This window comes from Glandiceps talaboti, chromosome 2, assembly GCF_964340395.1.
Source record: "Glandiceps talaboti chromosome 2, keGlaTala1.1, whole genome shotgun sequence".
NCBI lineage: Eukaryota > Metazoa > Hemichordata > Enteropneusta > Spengelidae > Glandiceps > Glandiceps talaboti.
Window position 1 is genome coordinate 8,765,358 of NC_135550.1, and position 15,912 is coordinate 8,781,269.

Consider the following 15,912-nt stretch of genomic DNA (forward strand, 5'->3'; position numbering starts at 1 on the left):
ACACCGCTTTTTACCCAAAGCATGAGTTAACACCATAAGGAGAGCAGTGCATGTAGTATCTGTTTTATTCACTCGTCCCTCTGCAATCAAAGTGCCAAGCTCTTCTTGCTCTCCCACAAGTGTCTACTCATTTATCGTCATTAAAGTTCACATTTACATCAAACGAATATGAATGGCTGAATAATAAATTAATGTACACCATATAAAACTCGTGAGGAGGAGTTGTCATATCCTTCGACCATTCCCAAAAACATTCAATATGACAAATGATCAATATGAATGCTAGTTATATACGAGATGTGAACTGTTTTCTTAACTGACTTATTAATTATTAATCTTGTGGCCTCATTTCCTAGTCTTGAGTAAGGTTTATTGACTTTTCAATCACAGTACGGCATAACATAGTCAAAATATGGAATTCGATAAAATTATGAATGTCATTGGTAACAGTATTACTGAATGAATCTTCATGAAACGCTAATATCAAAGACAGAAAGTTGTGTTTACCTGTAAAAGAAACCACTTTACCCAAGCTAAATATGTATTTGAGTTCACTTTGACGTATGCTGCTTATTTTCTCAGCTAAACGTTCTTCCCAGCCATACAGCTTTAACAACTTTATTCCCTGGAATATCTCATTTGATAGCTGTATTCTTCTATCGCTTTCAATCTGAAAATATAGATTTTGTCCATAATCAGTGTACTATGAAATGAAGTATTACACAGAAGGTTCCCTGCGCAGATAATCAGTTGGTTGAAGAGTGCGGTGTGGTTTTCCTATTTTGGATCTTGCAAGAGAGGCAGGCAAGGGTATTCACGCACTGAAAAAATCCTGGTACCAGAGAAGTGAAGTTGAACGCAAAGTGCATAGTATATACTGGTACGGACACTATAGGCGAGCCTGTACCGGTCAGCGACAGTATAGTACTTATCACAAAACAATGGCATCCAAAAAGGTGTTTGATGTTGACAGAAGCCTTAAATACAATTAAAAGGCTAATATGAAATTTATTGCGGGACCTTTGTCGACAATTATATCAAGTTGGCTGGCCATGATTGATTCTTTGACTTAATTAAGCAATACTTGAGTTATTCTTGAGATTCTTTTGAGACAAGGAGAACAAGTTTATTTCACTTACCAATGCGTTTTTTTGAGAGATGTTTCCTCTGTATGATACCATTAGCTGTATCGGGATTATTATAATAAAAACTAAAGAAGTCCCTATAATGGCAGACACACCCAATTCTTGAACCAATATAATGATAACAGTTATGGTCTATAATATGAGAAATATATATTGTATATTTTAAAAAAAAGTTTTAACAACCATTTCTGATTTGTTTTTTTTTGGCGGGGGTTGGGTTGTTGTTGTTGTTGTTGTTGTTGTTGTTTTTGTTAATGTTGTTGTTGTTGTTGTTGTTTTTTTTTTTTTGCTTGGGTGTTTTAAAACTCCAGCGACAGAAAAATGAAACTGCGACAAACGGGACTAAATGTATCCGTTTCTTCTATCAAAGAAGGTAACGTATGACGAGCAATGATGTACGTACTCTGTACTTAATGTCTAATTTTGATACTAAGCTAAAGGCACATTGTTCTTGGATACATATTCAAATAAAGCGTACAGCGTTTGTTGTAAAAAGACTTGCATTCTATTTACACTTACAAACGTATTGGCTGAAATAAGTAAATTAATCTACACGTATTTTCACTAACCGTAATGATACTAGGTATAGCAACAGCCATGACACGTCCAAACAAAATTAAAGAGTTACAGTCTACTGCAAGGAGATTTGTTATTTGGCCTACATTGACACCAGTGCTGAGCAAAGACGATGTTGAAAGACGTAACAACTTCTCGTATATAGCCATCTATGAAAATAAATAATTAATTGTATCATTGTAGTCAGCTTATATAACTTGGATTTGGGTGAGTTGATTGGTTGGTTGGTTGGTTGGTTGGTTGGTTGGATGGAAGGATGGATGGATGGATGGATTGAATGATGGATGGATGGATGGATGGATGGATGGGTGGGTGGATGAATGGATTGTTGGATGGATATTCAATGACTGTCAACGGGCTTTTAGCCAGTAAATCATATTAGTATTTCATGTCGATGTTTTTCTTAATAGCATGTAGGAAAATGTCAGCGTTATGCTGTAATACTGGACCATCTATGTACACATCTTTTTAAATTGTCTGCATGCTCTAACTACTACAATACTATGTCGACTCAGGTTTACTTCCATATACATCTAATTGTGTATCATGCAAGTGGAATGTATACACTGACAGCTTAGACTTGAGCCACAGTTACAGGCTTCGCCAGTTAAAGACAAGGATACAAATATTTTGTTGTTATCTTACTTTCAAAGCTGATACATTCTTGATACTCAAATCATTAGCCAGCAGCATAGAATAGGCCCAAAGTACAAGTCTTGCTAATTCAGAAACGCAAATCATAGTTGCTAGAACAAATCCATTAGAGAAGAATTCTTCAACTGACACATATGAAGTATCCTGCAATATCAATAGATTCATTCGTTACTTTTTGTCTTGCAAAGTCTTCAGAATAACAAATTTAAAGAGTAGCAATGTGTAGCCATTAGCACAACATAACTATACAGTCAACATAGCTTCGGTAGCAGAGACTGTCATCGCTGGGGGCTTTTTTACGAGGCCAAACAGACGAGACTAATTATGCAAATGTGTCATTTAAGTACGTCAACAAGTTCTGTATGAAACATGCGATTTGTTATTAATGTATGTACGCTGTATATATGAAATTCTCAGGTTGTATTTTTAAGATATTGCTTAATTACCGAAAAGCATTTATCATCTAAAGGTGTCCGTTATTATTATGAATGTAGGAACCAAATTATATTAATTTTGGAACTTAGATTCTTAATGCATTGCCTAATTTCCAAAAATCACTTATCAAGCAAACGCTGTCAATCCTCAGTTATAAGAACTAAAGCAACAATCTTTATGGGCCATGCGTGCTTTGGTGTAAATATATAATCAAATCAATCAATCAATCAATCAAAATAATTTGTAGAGCGCCAAAATCCATGCAAAGTTCTGTTCAGGGGCGCTGGATGGTTAATCCACACCATAGGCTTTACAAAACAAATGTGTCTTCAGTTTTCTTTTGAAACAATCAATAGTTGGTGCAAGTTTAATGTCAGTTGGCAGTGAATTCCAGAGCTTTGGAGCAGCATAAGCGAAAGAACGTCCACCGTAGTTGATTTGCTTGTAACTTGTTGTCGTAAGAAGGTTTTTGTCCTTTGAGCGTAAGGTGCGAGCTGGTATGTATACTTGTATAAGGTCGGAAATGTACTCCGGTGTAAGACCATGGATTGCTTTGTAAGTCAGGAGTAAGATCTTGTAGTCGATTCTAGAACGAACTGGTAACCAATGGAGTTTGATGAGAGTATATTTCTTTGACCGGGTGATGATTCTTGCAGCTGTGTTTTGTGCGCGCTGAAGTTGGTTTGTGACTGATTCAGGGAGACCATACAGTAAAGAATTACAGTTATACAACTTTTTGGCTCGTCTCTATTGTTCAAAGCATGCTCTCTTTTTCTGTTACCGTACACTTTTCACTTATTAATTATAAATTCAAGTTAATCGGACTGCTTTCAACAAAGAAAAAGGCCGCTACAAGTTAACTCAAACAAAGAAAGAGTCCACACCAAGTTAACCCAAAGAAAGAAAGAGTCCGCAGTTTAGTTATTCTCAACAATTGGGAATATATCAATGTTAACGAGGTAATACAAAAAGAAACAATCTGACAGGTGTACACAACCAATGAAAACAAAGAAGCTCGAAACCAGGTGAAGTGCATTTAATAATGAAAATACAATACACAATTCAAAATGTAATTTGAATCTTCGTGTTCTCTTTGACTACATTTATTGTAACTGGTGACGATTCAACAATCGAATCCTTCGATGCAGTGTTACATTCAACAGTCTCACTGGAACTGCTTTCAGAAAGACGTAGGGTAGATCCTACCTGCACTTCTTTCCATACAGTAACACCCCATCGTGTCGCCTTGCGAGTGGCTGGTGGAACACGTGCTTTCTGGTATTCCTCCACTTTGGTGTTGTCAACCGGAGGTAGAAACCGAAATTCTTTTTGTATGTCAGTTAACTTAAAATCTTCAGCATCATCTACGTCGACCTGGGATAGAAAATATTCCCTATTCCAATTGATTACAGACTTTTGGAGCGACATAATACGAGACGAGGGAACGAACACTTCGACGACGGTTCGACTGTGGTGTCTGACGAGGAGACACAATGCTGCCACACCCGAATACACACGTGTGTCTAATTATAATACTACCACCTGTTAAACTAAAATGTTCTATTTTTGATTGTCTAAACTCAGTGTTCTCAATTCAAGCAAATGACAACGTGTTGTAAAACAGTCCCATCAATTGTAATTTACATAACGTGCTGCTGCGTTCATTGCCAGGGAGGAAGTCGCTTGAAAACTACAAAACTCGCCAAATTCGCAGTATAACTTCGTTATAGTACGTGTCCTCGGACATTTACTGTTTTTATTCGGACAGTTTTGGTTAACCCATCAGTTATTTTGTCCTCGGCTGCGCCTCGGACAAAATAACAGACGGGTTAACCAAAACTGTCCGAATAAAAACAGTAAATGTCCTCTGACACGTACTATAACTATCAGTAATCAAGTTTAGTGGATACAACAGCATGAATTAAAGTAGAGCAATCCGCACTTGAGACGTATTGACGTATAGATCCAATGCGGCGGAGATGACAGTACATTGATTTACATGTATTCTTGATGTGCTGGTTATACATGTGGATATTGTCAAAGAGTACACCCAAATTTCGTGCTGTTGTAACTGGTGTGATAGACGCAGAACCAATATTGACGGAACGAACAGGATCTGGGAGCTGATTGAATTTTGAGCGAAAACAAGAACTTCAGTTTTGCTGTCATTGAGCTGTAATTTATTAAGTGTCATCCATACCTTGATATCATGGATGCAGGACTCCATACTGTGAATAGCAGTTGGTGAATCTTGATGGGAGAACGCAAGGTATAGCTCATTATCATCAGCATACTGATGAAACTTTAAGTTATGGCGACGAATCAGATTACCGATTGGTGCTGTATAAATTGTGAATAAAAGGGGACCGAGGACGGACCCTTGAGGCACCCCGTATTTGAGAGCTGAAGGTTCACCAATGTGACGTTTTCGATTTTTACTGCCTGGTATCTGTTTTTGAGGTAGGATTCAAACCATTTCAATGGTGTACCCGTGATGCCGAGATTTGATAGCCTATTTAGGAGTAAACTGTGGTCGATTGTATCGAATGCCGCCGAGAGGTCGAGTAAGATCAGTATGACGTATTTTCCAGAGTCCAGTGATGTACATAATGTCACTATGAACTTTCAGAAGGGCTGTTTCGGTGCTGTGATACTTGCGGTACGCTGACTGAAGTGGCTCTAGAAGTGAATTCTCGTTGAGATAGCTGTTAATCTGTGAGGCAACTATTTTCTCAAGAACTTTGGACAGAAATGGTAGGTTAGAAACGGGTCGATAGTTCTTTAAAATGTTTTGATCTAGGGATGGTTTTTTCAGCAGAGGTGTGACAATGGCTGACTTGAACATGGATGGAACCTCACCAGTTTGTAGAGATAGGTTTATAACATTTGCAATGAATGGGAGAAGTGGATCAAGACATTGTTTCAGCAGTGATGTAGGAATCGGATCAAGAGAGCATGACTTGGTGGGTGATTGCATGATAAATATATAAATTCATACAACCAAATATCATTATTTACGCATATTACTCATTCGTAATGATCATGCTATATTTACCAAAACTCAAACAGTTTTCGTGATCCCATAAGGAAAATATGTATCAATTTAAAATAATACAGTATTGCTATATGTAATTTCCAGAGACAGACAGACGCACACGCAAGCGCCCGCCCGCGCGCGCGCGCAAACACACACACACACACACACACACACACACACACGAGCCAGTAATGGACTGAAAATGCTCCCGAAGGGTAAGGTTCTCAAGGAATTAACAATGTTTGAATCATAATACGACGTATGCTACTTATTTCATAATTAACCACACAGTGCGTAAATTGCTTATCTGTAATCTGTGAATTATTTGCAATTAATAAAAATTCTTCTTTCAACATATAAACTACAAAACAAACAGGCTGCAGTTTTCCAAACTGCAGATTCCAGTGTAGTAAGTCACATGTCGCAGTTATGAAATTGAACATTGCAGTTAACTATTTAACAAGTCGTGGGTCATCAGTGGATCATCTTGATCATCATGAACAATTCTTAATCTAAACACCTCTAAGAACGTTCTCCAAACAATTTTCAGGAGGAGTTTAAGTTTAATCACATTTTGTGACCCAAATTACACATCGGTGATTTGAAAAATTTCCAAACACCCAATGTAATATACCCATCAAATATCATGGCAATCGATCCAGTGGTTTTTGGCTTTAAGTTGTTACACACACACACACACACACACACACACACACACACACACACACACACACACACACACACACACACACACACACGAGCCAGTAATGGACTAAAAATGCTCGCGCACGCACGCACGCAGACAGACAGACAGACAGACAGACAGATGGACCGACAGACACTTTGCCATGCCTATAGCACTACTGAACCTTACCAATTCAGTTGTGCTAAAAATCAAATAAGTTACATACTAAGAATATAATATTTAATCAAACCAAAATCAAACATATCTCATCCCTTGTGTGTTTCTAGCGTATGTCCTGATATATTTGTGGATTAAAATACTAAAATATTACGGAGCCTTCAGTAATTACGAGCGGGAAGGTCCGGCCGGGAATCAGGATTTTACAAATCGGTTCTCAGGGGAGGGCAATGTTTGAAAATGGAATTAAGAGAGGGTCACATTCTAAATGCCTTTGCTTGTAGTACAACGATGTTCGACCAATTGTATCTCTTAGGCTGTCTCAAGCTGTGCTTTAACGAACTACTACTAGCAGCAAGTGTATCTGTTGATCACAGTGTAATCTCTCACTCCCTGATGTCTTTTTCTTTCTTTCTTTGGAAATGGGGAGAGCAATATTTTAGAGAAGGGAAATTGAGGAAGAGCCACTTGTTCGAAAAGGGAATTGGGGAGAGGTCACATTGTAAGAAATACATCGTTTTTTTTTTAATATTCTTAAGCCCAGCCCTTATAATTACTGAAAGCTTTCTTACCCAAGGAACCTGAGGGTTGCTACTGGACTCATCAGCTCAATTTTCAAACAATCTACACAAAAATAACATCTTAAAATACAAGATACTTACGTAAGTTACATGCTTGTCGTAGTAATATTCTGTGGCATAATTTATTATTCTTGGTATTGTTAATGAAGGTAGCATAGATATTGTATCACTACAAACCCTCATCAGAAAACTGTGAAACAAACTGAAGCGATGGATGCGAAACATTACTCTCCCTAAAGAAGGTACGGCATCTTGCCTGGACGTACACTTTTTCTGGAAATAGAACAGGGTAGTGCTCGTTAAGACAAGACTTTTATACCAAAAGGTGACAAAAACTAGTAGTGAAAGTCCCTTCAAATACTTAACTGATTGATGAAATAAATTCCTTTATTACATTTTGGCTCAGAGGGATATGTTCAGGATCAAATATATTATACTAATAGAAAGGCCATAGCTGATAATATAGGAACATATATTTGAATAAATCTTTGATTTCCTTTTGTTCTTGGACTACTGTACAAATGTTGCATGTTTGTATGACCCTTGTTGCATATCAACTTTAGGCACAATTTGAAAGAAACTTGCTGCACTTAACTACCACAAATTGTATGCAAATAGGTCAATATGATGAAGTGACTTGATTTTGCTAACTGACCCTGAAGATCAAGGTCTTGGGAAATTATCAAGGTCCTTAAACATATATTGCCCCTGATTATATTGGAGTAGACAAGTGAGTGAAGTATCTGTGTCATATATGGTCCCGAGGCTGCACAAATCACTGATATTTGCAGTAAAGATGGCTGCGATTAAGTTTGTACAAGTCTTTGTCGAAAACATATATACCAACGTTTGAACTAACCAACACATATTCTGAATGTTAAGAAGAACATGGCCGCCATTCAGTTGGACTATTGTGAAGGTTACAAAATAAAGTTATGTACATATGAACTTCAGTATCTGACAGTTATGCCAGGTTGATTGAAACCGATCAATGCATGTCAGAGGTGTACATGAACACTTCGAATATTTTGGATCATTTGATCTTGAACATAAAAAGCAAGGTCAATGTTCAAGATCTAATTAGATAGTTCATCATAGATAACATGGGTATCGGACATTCAAATAAAGTGGCTATATATTAAGCTCCCAGAGTTTGTGGGCAAAATGTCAAATTTTAGGAAAAATATCGCCGCCATTATGGAAGATCACAAAACAAAGTAAAACATAACTAGACTAGAGTATCTGACATTTGTACCAGGTTTGGTTGAAATCGGCATGTGTAACAATTTTCAACACCGACAGCCATATAGAGCATAGTAAAAAAGTTCATGAGGTTGGCAACTTCAATAATGTAGTAATCTTCTATGACACTCAACCAGGTTACTTTTTTCATGTGTGATCTTTTCAATTTATTCACCACATCGCCATCTAGTAGTGAACAGTAGTCATCGTCAGTTGGTCCTCGGGAAGTCATGTTGCAGAATTGCAGACATGGAAAAGGTAATTTAGTTGTGTATCAAAGAACATTTCTGCACTACACAGCACGGATCTGCATTAAATTGTGTTTTACTAGATTCTACCACACGTTTTTTACTGACCTATCAAATTACTCAGTGCTAAAACAAAAATCACGAAACCTGAAACGAATTGTTGTTTGGCTGGCTGGCTGGACAAAAATCTTACTAAGATTGCTACTTTTTTATCTTCTGGTGCAACAAAAGCCGCACCAACATTGCTTATCATCAGGAGTGACATACATCTTACCCAACATTGCTACTATTTCTTTGCATTTAGACAGTTACTTGACTAAAATGTAATAATTTTACATCTATTCTTCTCACGTCAGATAATAGCATATGCAGATTTTATGTTTGAACAGACAATAACATGTAGCAAGGTTGGAAGGATTTTTGTCGAGACAGAAGATGCGATCTAAGATTTCGTAATTTTAGTTGTAAGTCATCTTATTACGTCATCTTGATCACCTTTGAATATTTTAACTTGAAAGTGGCAGTTTAAGGTCAAAGGTTAAGATCTCATTAGAAAGCTCAATATGTGTAATATGGGTCAACACACTATATTGATGTCTTTATCAATAATTTGTGGGCAAAATGTGAATTTTCAATATAGATATGACCGCCATTTGACTATTACTGCGAAGGTCACAAAGCATAAGTTACGTGCATATGCTAACTACAGCTACTATCTTTTATGTGTGTCTGGTTTGCTTGAATTTGGCCTGTGTATATCAGATGTGTACAATACACTTTAAACACTTCTGACAATTTGAATGATTATAGAGGTTCAAATGTCAAGGTTTCATTAGAAGGTTCACCATAGATAATATGGGTGTACACACTCAAATAGGGTGTTTCTCTATTAAACTTGTGTTTAGGTGGGCCAATGCATGTTTGAGATGCAGGTGAATACGGACGGACAAATGAACGGGACCTAAGGGTGACCTTTTTTTGTTTCTCATATCCAATGGAATAGTCAGGCGGGGCGGGCGGGCGGGCGAAATAAAAAAAAAGGGGGGAGGGGGAGGGAAGGAAAAAAATCTGTATTTTTTCAGTTCTAGTATCTGTCCTTTCTGTCCTGTCAGTCTCTCTACAACTTCTTTTCTCTTCTCTTTATTGAATCCTTGTTACAGGTCTCTTTCCTTCATTTTAGCAAGGTAGACAAGTCCGTAGAACAACTTTGTAAGAAGATGAATACTTATCATCCTGATGGGTGATTTTATCAGGAGTACTTATACATTCGTCCTATTAATCAAAGTGGCATTGACATCGCTAGCAATTTTCAAGTTATCCAATTTGAACTTTAGTGTGTAACTTTTTGAAACACTTGCGTGATTGTCATCAGTGTGCTAGAGGAATTTTCATTTATATAAATCATTAGTGTTGTGAAACATTTTTCTTCAGTGTGAACTTGTCAAAATAATCCACCGGATAACATGTAAACATTCCTAGAACTCCGAACTCCTTTTGGATTTATTGTTTAAAAGTAATTAAAAGTAATAATGTAAACATCGGAACGTCTTCCAAGGTCATGCATATCATGGGTCATGAAACGCATTACCATTACGGAGTCGGTCATTTCCCCGATGATTTAAAGCTAAAAACTGGTCAAGAAATTGTTTTTTAGGAATGCAGTATGACTTTTAACCAATTTTAAGCATAATTTTGAAAATGCTAGAAATATTCTGAGCTATAATTACATTGCAGCAAAATGTACCGCGCGACGGCATTAATTTCGAGCCATGTCCCTCATCAAACCTCAACGACTTCAGCTCCGACGTAACAAAGGGGGTGGGGGTGGGGGATGGGCGACTCTAAGACGCCATGAGGAACATTTGATGTTCGTTCGAACCTTACAATCTTGCTGTGCTCAGGGGTCGGTCGGAAATTAAAAAAAAACAACTTTTTTTCTGATGTCGGAGCTGCAAATTAGGGTCGGTCGGGAGATGAGAAACAGAAAAATAAAAAGGGCCGCCCTTTAAACATAGAAGTTCCCTTCGGGTTTTGCCTGTATGGAGCTAAAAGGATATAAGCGCCATAAACAATACATATGTGTATTTCCTTTGTCGTTCATTACCTTCACTCACAAACTGAAAGAAAATGGTCACGTTTAAATACCACAAAGTCTTTGCAATATACAAGAATTCCCTGGATGTTGATAACTGACCCTCAAGTGGAAAGGTCAGCGTCAATGTTTTAAATGAAAGCTGAAATCTGGTACCATTGGGGTAGACATTTGAATGTACTCCAGTTTTTAAGTTATGCAGTAAATCAATATTTTTGCTACACATATGGCCCCAATTCAGTACAAAGTGGTACACTATATAATATATATATATATATATATTTATATATATATATATATATTCTTACATGATATTGTGTCATTTATACCGCTCTCCATACATTTGTATTGAGCACTGTTTATTCCAGGATATAAAGTTTTTCATATACTGAGTTGAGAGAGAGAGAGAGAGAGAGAGAGAGAGAGAGAGAGAGAGAGAGAGAGAGAGAGAGAGAGAGAGAGAGAGAGAGAGAGAGAGAGAGAGAGGGGGGGGGGAGAAGGGGAGGGAGGGGAAAGAGGGAGGGTTAGAGAGGGTGAGAGAGTAGGCAAGGGAGGGAGGGAGAAAGAGAGGATGCTGCCAGGACTGTAGTAGTACATAGAAGTGCATATGGAACGAGTCATACAGTCAGAATTGGCAAATGTAATCCGACGTTTCGTAAAGGCAAGATATATAGTAGGTCACTAACTGACTATATAGATAAATGTCATGGAATAGAAAGACAACCGTAAGATTTTATCAACGGTTTAATACGCACAAAAAGATCCAAAAGTCACACGCACCAAATGGAACCCTATAGAACACACACAATAGAATAAGCGAAGTTAGACATTAGGGAATTATGTAAATAATCTATTAATTTCATGGGGTTCCAACGTTCCGAGATGAAAAATGAGTTCCTCCCCTTCAACCTCAATCTTCCTCATCACCAGAAACCTTCCAAATTCCTTAAACAGACATATCTAATACACTATGATCGTTAGTAATAAAATGCATAGATACGGGATAGTTACGATTCTTTTATCAGAGATTAACGGAGGTAAAACGTCGGATTGCATTTATCGATTGGGACTGTATCACTTTCCTACTTTCCTTTGTATATATATATATATAGACTTAATTCAAAAGAATAAGGATGTAATAAGTCGTTACTCAGAGTTTCAGGCTTTGAGCGATCTTCAGACAACTTAAATTGGGATCGTTTAAACTCGGTACATGCACTTAATGTTTATATGTATATATTGCGTAACATGATGGTCGGACTAAACTATTCCTTACGGGGGGTTTACTACAAAAGTTGGCGATTGAGTTTTTGCCTTCATGGCGACATTTCGAGACCAGATCTGATTTTTTGTTCAGTAACATATTCTTTTCAGCATTGGTTATACAAAGTTACTCAGTTAAACAGAGGTTACAACATTTCGTCTCACTTGTATAAGCCGCCGCTTGGGTGATGATATCCCAATTGATATTATATGTTTGGTTCCTTTCCTTCAATTCCAAACGTGAAACTCTGAGTAACGACTTATTACATCCTTATTCTTTTGAATTAAGTCTATAACGCTGTGCTACTAATATTTTCATCGAACACTGTTCTCTCCAGTGACACACACACACACACACACACACACACACACACACACACACACACACACATATATATATATATATATATATATATATATATATATATATATATATATATATATATATATATATATATATATATATATATATATATATTGGTTTGCCATCCACATGGCCATTATAAAAATAATGATTCCAAAATTGCCGAATTCTTTCCTTGTGGTTATTTTCCTTGTTGTCACTTTTAAACACCTGCAGTATGGAATATAGTAAGCGTGATAATAGTGAATTGGTCGCCGAAAGATGTATATAACAGAAAATGGAAGAAAACATCAAGTAAGGCTTACCTTTTCAATGCAATAGGTCTCGACAAATTCCTTATAGGTATTTTTAGTTTCAAAATCTTGTGGCAAAGAGCCAAAATCAGACATTTCAATTGGTCGTTTCAAAGCTATGCCAAAATAACGATTGACACACCTATGAAGTAGTCGCGACAAGAAATTGCTGTATCGAAAACAATGAAACAGATCTGTCTTCTTGAATTCTTTGGGAACTTTGGGCTCTGTGTATCGCCAACCAAATAACTGAAACAATAAAAGTAATATTTGTATTGGTCAGAATTAGCTTACAGGGTATCAATTAACGGTCAATATATTCACGTTGGTGTCATAATTCTATTGCATCAGTGTGTAGCTATGTATATGTTATTTGCCAAATACTGTTCCATATCTTGCTGCGAGAGGTAATTTTTCTGGTATAACGGAGATCCGGCTCTCCGTTATACCAGAAAAATTACCTCGAGCAGCAAGATGTGGAACAGTATTTGGCAAATAACATACTTATACGTCACCTGCGACTATGAATTCATTTTTGAATGTCTAAAAATGCTGTTTCATGTAAAAATAAAATCACTTCCGCGTTATACTGTTGAGCGTAGTATCATGCACCTCTCTGATAACTGCAATGCAGTTGTTTACATGTCAGCCTTAACTTTATCGTCCAATCAGAGTGCGCGTTTGCTCAGTAGTATGACGTAATGTTTACTATTTGCATATCACTCAGCGATATATTCAAACTTATAACCATCAGCTAAAAAATGAGTGCGTGTTTGTTTTGCGTACTGTATTCCATTAAATATACATAAATGTTCGTGATATGCTTTGTTGTTCTTAACTTTCAAAGTTAGAAATTAAAGTTCAATCATGCTTATCTTAGGGATAGGTTAGCTACGGTATATGAAATGAGATTTAAGCGCTGTTCAGAAGCGAGGCAAAACAATTATGGGCTATACCATTAATTGAATTACATGGGGGCTGGTGGATTTTCGAGAGAGAAAATGTATTGTCTGCCAAAAGTAGGGAAAAAATACGCTGACCAACTCAAGACAGAAAGAAAATTGTTTCCAGGGCAGGGTTTGAGCTAAAAGAAATTTGTTGTGCTGCAAATGCAGAAACTAGCTATAAATGTCAAATTCCCAGCTACACGTGTTTCTGGTACATGTGTTTCTAGTCAAAGGTTTATGATACTAACTGTTGACAAATGCAGAAACAAGCCACAACACTACCTTTAAATCAAATTAATAAGAATACTGAACTGAAATGATAAAATAATTTTGAATGACAATAATATACTTTGAGGATTTTTTGGTGTTAGTTTTTTTAATTCAAATTTCAATCTATAAAGGGTATTGTTATCACCTTGACATGTTAAAATAACACCAGATAGCAATCTTTTAGTCTTTAACCACCCTCCCGTACCCATCCCACACTGCTCTCTTGTATTTTGATTCAAAGTCTAACTAGTATTGTTTCCACTTTGACATGTTAAATAGCATCACAAAGCATTCGTTTAGTTCTTCAATTTCATAACAATATCTAGGGATACCTCTTGCATTTTGATGATTATTCATGACATGGTGATTTTGTCAGTGATATGCAAATAAGGTATAACAATGTCTTTAATTTCAAAACTACTCGGCATATTGGGTTGGAACTTAATGGAGTTGCATTTGGGGATGTGTAGATGAATATATTGACTCAACTAGCTCTAAGAACCATGACTACGCCCTTAGCATCGTTAACAGCCAAATGATGTTATATATTGCAAAGACAAAAACAGGACAGGGATGGTAGGCAAGTGAATGAACGTTCACAAATGTATGCAAATATGCCTAGCAACAAGACCACGCCCATAGCAACAGCCAAATGATGGTGCAGATTGCAAAGATAACAACTGGGATTAATGAACAGGTACATGTAGATAGGCTTTGTTTTAGATAACACAAACTCTAAGATGTGCTACAAAGTCATTGATACTATTTTCTTTTATTTTTTTCGCCAATGAAAAATAAAGTGTGATTTGAGTATGGTGTCAATTTAAAAGTTCACACGAAATACACCTCCATCCCAACCCCAAACCACTGTCCGTTGAATTTTTAAAATTTAGTTTCTGAATAATGTTGTTCCACATACACCCACCATAAGTCCTAATTATAGCATACATATTGTGTCTGAAATGACCAGGGGAAAGTCTTTTTTTTATCGATAATGTCCCAAATATATTAACAAGGAGCAATGTAAACAAGATAACATTACAAGTGGATGTAGTGATCATTAAAAAACTAACATTATAACTCACCTTTGTTCTCATAATGTTTAAATCGAAAATGAGCAAGCATACATAGAGGAATGATAACAGCACGGTCACATCAAATCGGAGAGTCTTAATGTCATGTCCAATCTCGTGAATCAAATTGCAGAGTGCTGATATTTCACCTACAATCGCTGCAGTCCAGTAGATTAACAGTAACGATACCATCTTTGGTTTATTCCAGTACTCCATGCAGTGGTAATAAACCAAGCTGACAATGCCGCCAATCAAAGCAAACATCTCTGGTAGATATAGAGAGGCTTCATTTGTCATTTCCCGAGTCAAAGCCGTCAATATTCCCTCACCAAGAGCCACAAAGAGTGTAAATAGCATTATAAGAGAAAACATATATCTACCATCATGACAGGGGTACGGTAATAACATTTTAGAATTGTACTGACGAAGGTCAGTGACACACCCTAACAATATGAGTACTAGAGAAGCGACGACGAGAAAAACTCCATGGATGGCAATTTCAAGTCCGAAGGAGAAGGTACCATTGAAAACCATAGTAGTTTCCGCTGACAATGTGACGTTTTGTGTCATCTCTATATTAAATGGAGAGACTGATATGTTGGGGAACGCCATAACTGGTCAGCAGAATACGTCACGGTCCCAATCTTTCGTAGGATGTAAATGTGTCTACATGTAACTCAAATGTGAAAGTGGAATGATTATATTTGCATTCAATTTCATTCAGTATTCACGGCATTCATCGAAGATAAAGATGAGGTAACCAAAGTATTCCCATTGTCTCAACTTCTCCAATAGACACTGGTCACAATCAACATTTTGCATAAATAAAT

At 36.9% G+C, this 15,912-nt stretch overlaps 1 protein-coding gene across 1 annotated transcript in view; it reads right to left on the reverse strand.

Annotated features, from left to right (window-relative positions):
- The window catches only part of LOC144443669 (ATP-binding cassette sub-family C member 9-like), a 56,489-nt gene extending 41,050 nt beyond the window's left edge, over positions 1-15,439 (reverse strand). Inside the window, exons 1-7 of the mRNA XM_078133213.1 lie at positions 15,095-15,439; positions 12,805-13,041; positions 5,011-5,259; positions 4,017-4,184; positions 2,367-2,519; positions 1,715-1,870; positions 508-670 (exon numbers count right to left, since the gene is read on the reverse strand). Of these exons, the coding sequence (XP_077989339.1) occupies positions 508-670; positions 1,715-1,870; positions 2,367-2,519; positions 4,017-4,184; positions 5,011-5,259; positions 12,805-13,041; positions 15,095-15,439 (1,471 nt within the window). The remainder of the gene's footprint in view (positions 1-507; positions 671-1,714; positions 1,871-2,366; positions 2,520-4,016; positions 4,185-5,010; positions 5,260-12,804; positions 13,042-15,094) is intronic.
- Positions 15,440-15,912: the final 473 nt, after the last annotated feature.